General features: G+C 41.0%; 1 protein-coding gene across 6 annotated transcripts in view; it reads left to right on the top strand.

Moving 5' to 3' along the window:
• Positions 1–1,146: 1,146 nt before the first annotated feature.
• Positions 1,147–13,871, top strand: part of UNC79 (unc-79 homolog, NALCN channel complex subunit) — a 107,153-nt gene continuing 94,428 nt past the window's right edge. For 3 of the 6 annotated variants that reach the window (XM_051806573.1, XM_051806578.1, XM_051806572.1), the window contains exons 1-3: positions 1,147–1,256; positions 6,170–6,290; positions 11,674–11,978. In XM_051806573.1, coding sequence (XP_051662533.1) covers positions 1,235–1,256; positions 6,170–6,290; positions 11,674–11,978 — 448 coding nt within the window. In that variant the 5' untranslated portion in view covers positions 1,147–1,234. Of the gene's footprint in view, positions 1,257–5,044; positions 6,291–11,673; positions 11,979–13,871 lie in introns of those variants that run through there. The other 3 variants (XM_051806574.1, XM_051806571.1, XM_051806576.1) reach the window with 3 other exon arrangements.

Below are 13,871 nucleotides of genomic sequence, written 5' to 3'. Positions count from 1 at the left end.
CTCCTGGCACAGAATGTGCATCATCACCAAATCAGGGCAGCACTGCTTTGTTCAATGAATAATAAAACATACCTGTTTTCCTCCACCTCCACAGCACAGTTCTCTTTGGTTGCCACAGGCCTACTCATCTTACACAGCTCAGTGTTTTGATGATGTTGCAACTGAATTTTTTGTGTGTAAACATCAAGGCTCCCATGCCCTGGCTGATGAAATACTATTGCTTCCATGAAGCTTTTTCAGAGGTGTGAGGATCTAAAAAACTGGTTTGGAAAGTTTCACAGAAGAAACTCATAGCTAACTTTTCATTTCTGAGACCTGGTAAGGCCAAGTCAGGACACCGGGGAAGTTGACAGGACACATGGTGGTGAAATAATTTCTCTTGGAGCAATTTTATTGTTATTACTGTACTCCCACTACAATCAGATGAAGGCCTTTTCATTCCACCTTCGTCCTGAGACAGTCACCATGGCTGGGATCTGGCGATGGAGAAGGAACACAGTCGGGGCTGAGCGCAGCCCTCGTCTTGGGGAAGGCATGACGGTCCCCAGGGGCTTGGTGCACTATGGAATCAGGTTGGGAAACCCGGGCAGAGGCACCCGACTGCCTGCCCTCCTGGGGTAAACAGCTGGAGCCCAGGGGGGTCGAGGGGAGAGGTACTCAAGGGAGCCACAGTTCTGTTCCATGCAAAGAATCAAATGGGATACCCAGAACTGTCCGCTCTGGACTCGCTCAGCGCAGCCGGGGGTGAGCAGCACCAGGCCCTCCGCAGTCTCAGCCCCCCTGGATACCCGGGGGACACCGCCGAGGCTTACGAAGATCTTCGGGCTCGGCAGCTCCCAACCCGGCGCCGTGGGAAGCTCGGTGGGGCACCCCACCCCAACACACCCGACCCGGCTCGACGCGCTCCCGTCCTGACCAGCTCAGCTCCCCTCCCCTCCCCTCCTCTCCTCTCCTCTCCTCTCCTCTCCTCTCCCGTCCCGTCCCGTCCCGTCCCGTCCCGTCCCGTCCCGTCCCGTCCCGTCCCGTCCCGTCCCGTCGCTCCCGAGGCCGTTCCCGGTCGCGGCGCCAGGCGCTGCCCCTTTAAGCGCGCTCCCGCCCGGCGCCGCCCGCCCGCCGCTCCCCGGCCCGCAGCCCTGCGGCAGCGGCACCGGCGGCGGCACCGGCACCGGCAGCAGCTCCATCGCGGCCGGGGGCCGGCGCTCCGCGGCGCCGCGGGGCAGAGCGGGGCGGCAGCATGTCCACCAAGGCGGAGCAGTGTGAGTGGGGGCCGGGCGGGCGGCGCGGGCCGGGGTCCGTCCGAGGGGAGGGGGCGCGGGGCCGGGGGCGCCGTCCCGCCGGTGTCGCTGCCCCGCTGTCCCCCCGCCGCCGCCCCGGCCGGACAGCGCTGCCCGCGCCCCTCCCGCGCCTTTGGCGAGCGGGCGGTGCAGGGGGAGGGGGCTGCCGGCGTTCTGGCTCTTTCTGCCGGAGCCGCCGCCGGTGCGCGGTGACGGCGGCCCCCGGAGCCCCTCGCTGGCCAGGCGGTCCCCGCGGGGCGGCGGCGCGTTTGTGTGAAGGCAGCGCCGGGGATCCGCGGGGAGAAATGAGGGGTCGGGGCTGCCAGTTAAGACTGAGACCGCCGGCTTGGCCCTCCGCCCCACGGCGGGAAGGGTCCAGCCTGCCTCGTCTGCCAGCGCCATGCTCTATCTCAAGGGATGCAGCCACCTGAGAGACTGGAGATGCGCTGTGAGGACCAGCGATGACCCACGCGTTGCCACCTTGCAGGTGGTCTGATAGTGAGATAGAGTGAAGACAGAGTCGTGCTGCAGTTCTTGCCCGTGCCGTTCACCTTTTGGGTGAATGTAGGCTGGGTGTTTGTGTCTTGCCTGCGGACAGCCTGCGACAGTGCCCAGAGTGTCCCATCAGGATTCCCCCGCTGCTAGCATTCCCCTGTGACTCTGCTCTGTCACGGGTGTTTTAACCACCATGTTGGCTGGATCCGATCGGAGGATGATCAGATGACATGGTGGTTGGCATATCAGCATCTGTGGAATGGAACTGTTCCCCGGTGTTGTTACAGCTGGTAACACCTGATGTGTCTGCAAGAGTCCTAATGGGAGGCTGAGAGGAAAATAACGGGATAGTCAAGCTCGTCATCCATATCAGAGCTACTTTCTCCCCTGATACAGTGCCATGGTTATGAGCAGGCAGTCTGTGACCAGGAGGTTGGATTGATGTTTGTCATGATGATGTGATGTGATTTGACACTTCACATGCTGAGATTTGCTCTCTTCTTCCTCCAGGTCACTGAGGAGGATCCTTGTATTTATATATGCCTTTGCTGAACCTATCTAACAAAAATACCTGTATTTTTTTCCTTTAGGGTTTACTGCTTATTTAATGGATGATCTTGCTTTTAAAATATTATGTGTATGTTAATATATTGCTGTAGATGTACAGTTCTGGCCTCATAAACAGAGACATAATGTTCTGACTGTGCAGAAACCCTAAAGTGTGCAATGTTTGGATATGTACCATTCTGTTCTTTCTACCTTCTCTACCCTCCACCTGAGTTCTGAAATAGTTTCATCTTTCATGTGACACTTATACATTAATTACGCTTCTTTCACACTGCCATGCGGAAGAATTTGTACCACCTTTTGTCCCAGCACTGCCTATGACATTTTCTTTTATTCTGCCTTCTCTGCTCCTTCATTCCTAATGCTTTCGGTCTGCTCCATTTGAGCTTCTTTTTCATATGTAATCCTTGGCTGCTTTTAATTTTCATCTCTTTGTACTTTTCAAGACACTACATCTAGGTCTGCCACATCCCTGTTGCTCTCTATTTTAAGATTTACTTGGGGTCTGGATTTCAGGTCTTTCCACCTACTAATGTTTTTTTTCATGATACTCCAGGAAGAATATTCAGTTAATGGGCATATTCTGTGCATTCTAACGTACTGAATGTATGTTGTTTACCAAGGCTACTCCCCTGACTAGTTCTTATGACATTACCAAATGTCTTTGTTTCTACATAACTTCAAGATTCCCTCAGCTGCAATTTTTGACTAATGGGCTCTGACAAGGATGTATTGATGTGCATACACCACTACCAGTCAAACTTTCAAACCCCAACTGTTGCTGTTGTTGCTTCTGCCCTCACTGACTGACAGGCAAGAACCAGCATGTCTTGGGAAGGACTCAAGTCACAAGTCATAATGAATCTCAATTTACCAAGAACATCAGCAAAACACTACGAATGAGGAATCACACTGATGGGAACAGAAGATGTGCTGGTCTAAACATGACTCTGTGGCTACCCCACAGCTCTTGAGCAGGCTGTATGAACAACAGGTAAAATGGTGTAAATCTGGGAGGTTGACTGGAGAAGCCTCCCTTTTTTGTGACCACATGCATCTTGTATCACATACCAGGCACATTGACAGTGACTTTGCAGCATGCCTGAGGTGTTCTGTTGTATTCAAAGAAAATGAATTCTTTTTCACCTTACTTAGCAGTAACTGATATTTAGTTGTGGTAAGTAATGTCCTCGGAATGCCTGATGCCCACTGTTCTCCTTCAGGACAGTCGAGCAACCAGAGCCATCTTTGAAGACTCCTAATTGTTTCACTCTTGATTCAGCTAATGCTTATAAGGGGACTAAAGAGTTTAGTGAGGTCTGTGTAGATCCTAGAGAGATACCCATTTGTTTTTTGTGATGACCCTATGACAGGGGCCATATACTTCCACAGGGTGACATCACTTTTGAAGTGTGCCTATGAGTACTCAGAAAATTGGGTCATTCACACATTTCTGTAACTTGAAAGCTGGCAAAGATTTTACTCTGGAACTTTCCTTCAGAAGATTCTTTGTGTTCTGAGAGGCTGTGCTGAAATGGACAGAATTCTGGGAAACAGAACTGAGAGATGAGGCTGAAACCTTTAGCCTAAAGCTAGTGTTAATATTTAGGCTTTATAAATAATTTTTCTGTTTTGGTATTTTGTCTGATACAATTGCGTGACAATCCTGATTAATAGAAATAAATAGGTTTCCTTCTTTATTAAAAAAAAGGTGATTCTAGATACCCTATGCCCTTTATTGAAAGTTAGTAACTGTAGGGAGGCAGACAGTTCTCTGAAATGCATGTAGATCTGAATTCTGACATCATCTTTGGCATTTTGTTAATCCATTTAATTTACACATATCTGACAACAAACCGTGGCAGCCACAGTAATCTGTGCATCTGGCTGTGAATTGTTCTTTGTTGGGTACTATGAAATGTGGTCTGGTTTTTTTGCAAATATACCTGGCTTTTTTTTTTTTCCCAGACAAGAGTAAGTAACATCACAAAATACATCTGTGAAGTAATTTCTTTCTTGATCTAGAAACTAATCAAAAGTGTCTATCGTCTAGCAAGATGACCTGCAAATCTGGGACTAAAACTGAGATTAGTGGGCAGAGAGAATGAGATATGGGACGAGAAGGGGAAAACAGTCTTGGACTGCTAAAGTCAACCTCTGTAATCTGGAGTGAAAGACGTCCTGATCAAATGTTACTACCCCGGTGGTTTCAGGAGTGTATAGGAATATAGTTATGGCTGGTCTCACACAGGATAACTTCCTGGAAAGCATAGTTCGTAGTTCAGGCCTATGTAGTGACCTGAAAGGCTCTGATCTTGCTCCCAGCTATACTGAGGCAATCTGAGTCCATGTGACAAAATTTCTGTTTTCATTTGTTTGGTGGGGGGGGAGGTCTTGATTGACTTTTGGTTATTCATTAATGTCACCTTAAAATAAATTTGTGAGGTAAAAGACTTAAAAGTGTTGAAATAATAAGATGCTTATGTGTTTTTAGTTTGTTACTTTTACATATGCATTATGACAGCGTCCCTAGTTGCATTTTTACTTGTTTTTACAAAGACCCCAACCTTATTCAGTCACATAAGGGGCTTTCTCCTTATGATGAAGCTGGGTAATATCGTGAGGGGGACTTTTTTTTGTAGAAGCTTCACTTGCTGCAGAAATTGGGTGGGTATAGTCAATACAGCAGGAAATGGGTGAAAGAATTACCCTGGTTGGGTGCTGCAAGATTGGTTTTCTTGTCATACATTCAAGCAAACAATATTCTTCATCTGATGATTATTTGAGTGTTCCTATCTTGTGGATAATTGACTTGATATTGTCAAACCTCATTTTTTATATGGCTGACCACTCACAGAATCTTCTCTTTTCTGGATGTGGAAGTCCAGTGTGTACTGTTACCTGTCTGGCAGAATGGCTCTCAGTATCTCAAGCTGAGCACCTCCCCTTTTCACTGCCTGTTACACAGTCTTGGTGCACATTTAACATGATGAAGAGTTCCCAGCCAACTCTGCTGTCATGAAGGCTGTATCTGCAGTCCAGCACAGCTGAGCAGCCCCTGCCACAGCCAATGCACTATTTCTCAGCAGAGTTGGTTGATCTGAGCAGAGCAAAAGGAGTTGAGCGTGTGTAGATGTCTCTACATGAGACTATATTGTGCTCTATAGGCAATGTAAGGCATTGCAACTATGGTGGGTCATCATTTTTTTCCAATACTGAACAAGGATCCCCATTAGAAAGTAAACCCACTGTTACTTGTAAAAGAACAAAAAAATGGTTTTAGTAAGGGTGTGCACCTCCTACTGCTCTTTGAAATCCCCTCATTTGCTTGATCAGACTTCCTAAGACACTTAAATAAACAGCACAGATCTTTTTATGTCTTTAGTTCATTGTATAAAGCAAATGTATGGCCTACAATAAATCACATAAGCTTTCTCTGTCTTAGTTTATATCTCTACTTTGGCTGTAGGAATACTTACCTGTCTCACATGAACTTCCTGTGATCCAAAGACTCATTCATTATAAATGAATCTTGAGATGCTTGGAGACATGGAAGAAGTGCAGGGTGGTAATATATATATTTTTTTTTTAAATTTACTAGCATGAAGTTTTGCCTAATACAGATGCAGGCATTCACTTCCATGTTTTCTCCTTGGCAATCTTGTTCATTTTATTCAGTCAAAATAGAAGGAGCAGAGAAACTTTTCTGTTTGTTAAGTTTAATTCTTAAATTTAAAAAAAATCAGAAATGGAAGAAACAAATGTGACTCTGTCAAAGTCTGCAAAAAACCTAAATGAAAGTTTCTGTGTTTGTTTTTTTGTCTTTTATGTAGTTGCTTCCAAAATCCGTTACCTTCAGGAATACCACAACCGGGTTCTCCACAATATTTACCCTGTGCCCTCTGGAACTGACATTGCAAATACTCTGAAATACTTTTCTCAGACGTTATTGAGGTAAGTTTTAACTAATGCTCTTGAAGAAAAAAGAGCTAAAGAATTGTAGGGGATATTGATTGGCTTTGAATTGGTTGCAAGATTTAATGAGTCAATGCTCAGACAAAAAGAGTCAGAGCATAATTGAAGAAAAAAATGGTATAAATTAATCTTTTCAGTGGCTGTTGCCCAATTTGCCCAGTTAAGCCCCCTTATTGAGTGGCTGATTCTAAAATAAACTTGGTTGATTATGCATTTGCTTGGCCCTCCTAAGACTTAGCTGAACGCACAAACATGCTGAACTTGTGAAGAATGGAGTTTGTGACCTATGAAGTTTTAGATGGGTGTACTCATGACCTCCTTGACAGTCCTCGTGCCCCACAATCCTAGAGTGACGAGCCAGACGAGCAGAACTAGGTTATTATTGTGCCATTGTTCAGCTGACTGTCAGGTTCGGGTTCTGGTTCAGTCCCTCAGAACAACAGGAGTAGACACAAAGTTCGTTTACAGATCTGGATTTGGATGGCAACAACAGGTCAGGCTTTTTCTGACCCAGGGTTTTGATTTATTCTGATATTTAGTTATAAGATGCAGTACTAAATACCATGTGATTACAGGATATATTATGGATAGAAAATACTACCTGTTGCCTTGCTAAAAAAACCAGGAAAAATTACGAGACTTTATTAGGAATGATATACATTCCACAGTGCTTCCTAGTGGATTCATATTTTCAAATTGCTTTTAAAATGGCTTTTGACCACAAAGAGGTGATTATTATCTGCCCAGATTTTGGCTGGCACTAGTTTTCACATCCAGAAAAATGCAGTTAAAACTGCATTTCTATGCATAGCTTCCTGATTTATACCTGGAAAGATTGTCCCTAGTAGTTTGGAAATAAAATGATTTGCCTTATTTGAGGAGGAAATATTAACAAAATACAATTTACCCATACATTTGTACGCATACCTCTATGATGTATACAAGTTGAGAAGCAAGAATTTAAACTTGAGAGAATGAGAAAAGTTCATTCTAAAAGTGAAAGAGCCTGAGATGCATCAGAATTCTTGACCCTATTTATAAGAAGGAAAGACATAGAAATAATTTTCGGTGGAACATCTGTTTGCAGCAAACTTTAAAACCTCTCATTTACTTTTGAAATTTTCAAGAGCAGAATTGTTTAACCACTGAAATTTGTTTCCTTCCTCATTTGCTCTTTTAACTGTAACTACCAAGTGCTATAATGAGATATGTTTCTTTTTGGTCGGAAATTCACTGAGTCAGGATAGATTTAGAGTCTGCCACTTAAAGAAAGCATCTTTATACTGCTCTGTTGTCTTCACCTTTCTAAGCAGTACAGGTGACACATTCTGTGTGATAAATTCTTTGCACTCCAGGAGCAGTGATGTTTCTGGGCTTACTGAAAAAGCTTTATACTTAGCACCTTTGAGAGCAGATCAGAAATCAGGGCAGCAATTGCACAACTGAGCAACTCCATTTTTTTATTTCATGTTCAGAATGGGACTGAACCAAAATCCTATTGTTTATAATGCTGAACCTCATGGGTTAGAAGTCATACTCGTATCTGATACCCAAGTCTACACAAGTGGCTTTGTCCTTCATGATCTGAGATCTGATCAGCCTCAGAACTAAAAAGGCATGAGAAATTAAAGCCAAGACTTGAATCTAAATTTAAGTGGACTGATTTCTGATACTCAGCTAGGTCAAATTCATATTTTAAATCCCTGTAACTGGGGAGTTTGAACTGTGGATCAAAACCTGAGTGCTATGGCTGAACCAGTATAAGTTTATATACTTGCTGATACTAAGAAAGAAGCTGGATAAAAAAGCAAAACAACACACCCTGTATTTAATGTGACAGATGGAAAGAAGGAAACTCCCACCCACTGCGTGCAGATCTCTGCGAGATTTACCCTAAAACTAAACAGACTGGTTAAGAACCTTTCTGAAGAGCATGTTCAGAAATTTCTTTGAATATTTTGCATGCCAAGTCTCCTTTCTACCTCCTACACTGAGACTCCATTGTACAAGGTTTAACATCAATGATAGAAGTACATGGTGGAGAATAATCTTTCTAGCTTCACACCAAACATATGCAATGAATTTGGGCTGCTAAGAGAATGTTGATCAAACAGTAGCAAAAATGCCCATTGATATCTGGAGGTTTTAGATTGGTTGTCATCATCTAATATTTTAAAATAACTTTAAAAATGTTTCTCAGTTTATCAACTCTCCTTGCAGCTGACTTTTTTAGGACAAACAATTCTTGATGAACATATGTAGTCATAGAAATAATGGAGGAATAGTGATTAATCAGATTTTACTGTTTATTACAATTTTACCTTTTCCATGTTATGGACACGTTGACTGTGTTCTTTTCAGTGGGACATGCCCACTGTTTCAAATGACATTGATATCTGGTGTCATTTTGCTAGCTAAAGATGGATTGCACAAGGGATTAATTTGCTCCTTTGCTCTGTATGCAGCCTTCATAAATTACAAGTTGGGGGGGGGGACAGATGTGAAATGGCTGAAAAAAAAATTCCTTATTTCTATGAACAAACATCACATAAAATCACCATACACAATGCATAGCACATTGATTCATTTAGTTCTTCTTTAGTTTTCTCTTTGGGACAAGCATTTCTTTACATTACAGCATGAATTTGTTTCATGCCCTGCTCATTTTCAGTGTTTCCTCCCTCATTTGAGGAATGATCTAAGGCTTAATAAACATCCTGGGAAAGAATTTATTCTTTCACATTTTCATGAAGAAAATTCTCCATATGTATTTCTAAATAAAACATTTTACATAAGAAATAGTTATAAATGCCTTGGTGGCTAACTAATGATCAAGCTTGTTTTGCTGCCTTGGTGAGATGTAATTCTCTTGTAGGCATTCTAGGAAACCTTTCCAGGAAGGCAGCACTTTTGGGATAGATTTGTAGCAAAGATATACACATCCTGAAACGAGCCTTGGTAGCTTTGTCCCTAGTCACAGAGCAAGTTCAGTATGGAGTAAGTTCAGTATGGAGTTATGATTTGCAGACATTCCAAATTCTCAGTACTTGGTTTGAATGTAAACAGAAGCAAAGTGTTGTTATTGTGTCTTGGTCTTAAGAGACTTCCTAGAATTTCAGTTTTGACACTTCTGTTTATTACTTTTAAAAATATGGGTCAGGCGGGTCAGGCAAAAGCCTGTGTCTGAAATTTTTTTTTTTTTTAATAAATCTGGTGTGATTCCAGCTGGAATTTAGTTCTGATCTTATTATTGTTGAACAGAAGGATGCCCTGCTCAAGATACAAGCATGCTTTGGCTTCTAATCCACAGATGGGCCGTAGCTCCATGTAAAAAGGAAGGATTAATATTCTTTCTAGAAATAAGTGCACTTGAAGTGATGTTTTGGCAAGTAAAGAGATGGGTAATTGGTATCACCTGTTGGTAGACAAGAAAGGAATATAGTGTAGTACCTTCATATCTCTAAACATGAGCTGCAAATTATGGCAAATGAACATCAAGCAAATTAAAAGGAATCAGCACTCTGGTAATTGCTTTTTAAAGTCATACTAGATCTTAGGTGATTTTCTGATACAATTTCATAAACACTGCCATGACAGTCACCATGTTTCTTGTACTGGACGTTGGGTAACAGAACAAAAATAATCTGCCAAATATGTAAGGAACAATAAAAAAGGAAAAAAAAAGTATGTAGTTTCTTAAAACAGACTGAGCCTGCCATCTCTGACTGCAAGTGTGATGCGATAGTAGCCACTTGGCGTAGAACTGTTTTTGTAAAAATGTTTTATATATGTGGCAAATGAATGGCACCTTCTCTTGTAAGCACCTTAGCAGGAGTTTGGCTTGTTTGTGTAAATTGTTGAATTGACTTGGAAGTAAGATGTATCTTTGCTAAGGTGATTATATGATGGGGATTTCTGTACTGTTAAAGAGATCAGAGGTTTCCAGAAGTGCTCCCTCTTGGCATAACTCTGCTCTTCACGGGTCAGTGGAAATTTTAATGTTACTGACTTGTCTTTTGTAAGTTTTAACACTGACTTTGGGAACAGAGTTAAACCAACAGCAACTGCTTTTGGAAATCCCAACCACTGAGAGGTGCAAAATGTGCTTAAAAAAAAAAAAAGGCGCATTGTGTGTGGTTTAATATATTTAAAAGGTGTATTATATTTTATAGGCACATATTAAGATTATGAACTAACCCTATAATTGCTTGATAACTAAACTATAACACTGCTTAAGTGACAATTGATTTCTATTTAAAATAGTGGGGTTTATTTTTTAAAAAAATTAATTAGATTAACATGTTTACAACCATGTTTGCAACATTCTTAAAGTGACATAACAAGCTGGTTGACGTATAGCCTCTATTTTGATTCCCACTAAATCCTTTTTATTTTTTGAAATTATCTCTCCTTTAATTTATAGTGAGTTTTGTTGAATAATAACGTAAGTAACAGCAGGAATGTATGGTAACATACTGTCTGATCTGCAGTTACATAATTGATCTTGCTTGCTTAGCCCTTAGATTTTTGAAGGTAACTATTTACCTAAGGAGTGTTTGTATTCATAAAGTAAAATGTTTCCTCCCTAAACATGGGCAAAATTAAAAACACACATAAACAACCATTATCATTAGCTCACAAACATATGCCAAAGACCATCTACTATATATTATTTTATAACTTTTCCAAATGTAGTTTAGTTAACATTTTAGAAATATTATATTATTTCTAAATCCATGTGCCTGTTTAAACTTCATTATCTCAAATGATACTGAGTGAGTGGTCATGAAACAGTATCATAAAATACATACAGACATTATTTTAATGCAATAAACATGTGATTTTTTAAGACTATCTTAACAAACACACATGTTTATTCTTTGCTAAAACATGTTTCTGCAAGTGCCACACCTATATTTTGCATGTTTTCAGTCAGTTGGCTCAAAAGATCGTAGGGGGAAAAAAATAAATCTCTCAAAATCTTCAGAATCTCAGAGTGAAATACCAGCCTATTTTGACACAGCTATTTTTCCATAGCAAACAGTTTTAATTCTCAGAATTTTTCTTAACTGTGAAACATGGGTAGGGCACTGAAACATGCATTTTTATATTTTTGCTCCTTATGAACCAGATAACACATGAGATGCAATGAAATTTTCCTAGATGTCAATTTGTAATTGCCTTATCTTGAAGCATGAAAGTAAATGGTTGCTAGATTTGTAGATACACTGGTTTTGGTAGAGATTGCATCTTATGTGAGATGTATCTGGTCTTTTATTATTTGTTTTATAGTGTCATTTCAATGTAATGTGCTGTTCTTTGTGTCTTTGTTGTCTCTTTTTTTTCTTTGTCCCCCCAACAGCATTTTGTCCCGCACAGGGAAGAAGGAGAATCAAGATGCCTCCAATTTGACAGTGCCCATGACCATGTGTCTTTTTCCTGTGCCATTCCCACTCACCCCATCTCTAAGACCACAGGTCAGTTCCATCAACCCTACTGTTACTCGCTCCCTCCTTTACAGCGTCCTGCGAGATGCTCCATCTGAACGTGGCCAGCAAAGTCGTGATGCTCAGTTATCAGACTACCCATCTTTGGACTATCAAGGACTTTACGTGACACTGGTGACACTGCTGGATCTAGTTCCCTTGCTACAACATGGTCAACATGGTAAGCAGGCCCTTGAACCCTTCCAGTATGCTTAACTTCAGTGCTGTGAATCCGTGAGTGATGATATGCAGTAGAAGAGATGGGCCTGAGCTGACCTGGATCTGGAATTCAAATCTTCTGGGATGTGTTTATATCCAAGTGTTTGGTTTGACTTTCTTAAATAAAAGACTTTTTTTTGCTAACTGTGGATTTGAGTTTGAATTCTGAGGTTGTCTGATTTTTAGTGATATGCTGGTGGTATGTAACTAAAATACAATGGTCTGTAACAAAAATTAGACAGATGGGTCTAAAAATATCCAGATTTTGGACTTGAATCTGCTGGGATAACTTCAGACTGTCTTTTTGGGGTGAATCTCTTAAAAAGGCATTAAGAGCTTGCCAGTGTGTATCTGGCCTATAACAAATATACAGATTGAGTGTTTTGGTGAAGGTCCATCTCTAAACAGAATATAGTATATATCTAATTGAAGAAAAAACATGGTAATTGTGCTTTGAGATGGCTTTAAAATATTCCTATGTAAAAGGATGGCAACATCTTTGTCTGACTCACAGAAAAGCAATATTTTCTTACGTTTTGAATTAGTTATTTGCAAGCTTTTTTCGTGACTGTGTTGTGTTTGTACTGTTTTCCCTCAAGTTCTTCATCTGTCTGCTTCTTAATCTTTAGGCTTTCCATACTGGGATTCAGTAGCCCAGTATTCTCCCTTTGTTACATTAGCCAAATATTAATTTTCGCTGTGGTATCAGGAACTATTAATTACATAGTTCAGTATAGGAAGATTGTTGTCAATCTGATAACACTGCTGAAATTCTTTAGGAGAAAAGTTATGTCTGTTAAATGCTGAATTCCTTTTGAGCTGGCAACAGCATATTTGAATCAAAGAGCACTGCAGTATGAAGAAGTATGATCTTGCAAAAGTGGGGCTCCCAGCAAGTCGTAGATTTGTTGACTTACCTTCAATTTCTAGAAATTTTGGGGTTAATTATCAGAACAGTCTTTTCCTGAGTAGATAACATGGTGATAATTAACAGTCAATGGAGACCTGTAAAGAAAAAATAACACTGAGCAAACACAATGTCTCTCCTTGCGTGGTTTTCCTCTCCTTAGTCAGGTTATGTTGCTGTGTCACTTGACATCCTAATGGGCAATCTGGGACATGGTCTCACCAGAGTAAGGAAGACACTCTGGGAGTAATTACCAGTGGCTCAGCAGCTGGAAGGGGATACCAGTGGGAAATCTTACAAGAGTCTGTGCTGGATCTAGTGTTATTAAATATTTTAATTTTTTTTACTTAGCTTATAGAATTGAGAGAACACTTTGATTTGCAGATGTTATCAAGATGTCCTTTATGTGAAGGATATGTCATCATTCAGAGTAACTGTAGCAAATTGCATTCTGTTTTGAAACATCTTCAAAGGAGAAATATGAAATACTATGTTTAAGTGGGAGAAATCAAAGGAAATGGGAAAAATACTAGCTTGCAGCTGTACTGCAGAAAGATCTGGTGTTCACGGTAGAACAGAGCAGACCATAACTCACCAATATATTAATATTATTCTAGCAGTAAGTAAACAATTTTTTTGTGTATGAGACAGCAAAGCATTATGCTTATTATTCTAACAGCCCTACCATGGCCTCAGGTGGAATAAAATTTTCAGATTTGTCCATCTAACTTCAAGAAAAACATGGAGTATTTGGGATGAGTCCAGGAAGAAGAAACAAGAATGAATTGAGGTCTAGGAAATGTGAACAGTGGGGAAAAACAGAAAGAACTTAGTATGTCTAGCTTAGAGAAAAATGGAAGGAAGATATGTTTATCATATGCAAATATGTAAATGTTACTGTGAGGAGAAATGAACTAAACCAGTCTATTTGTGGTTACAGTTAATTAG

Source organism: Manacus candei, unplaced genomic scaffold (assembly GCF_025592945.1).
Source record: "Manacus candei isolate 608988 ecotype Guabito, Panama unplaced genomic scaffold, ASM2559294v1 h1tg000067l, whole genome shotgun sequence".
Lineage (NCBI taxonomy): Eukaryota > Metazoa > Chordata > Aves > Passeriformes > Pipridae > Manacus > Manacus candei.
This window is presented reverse-complemented; position numbering and strand designations above follow the sequence as displayed.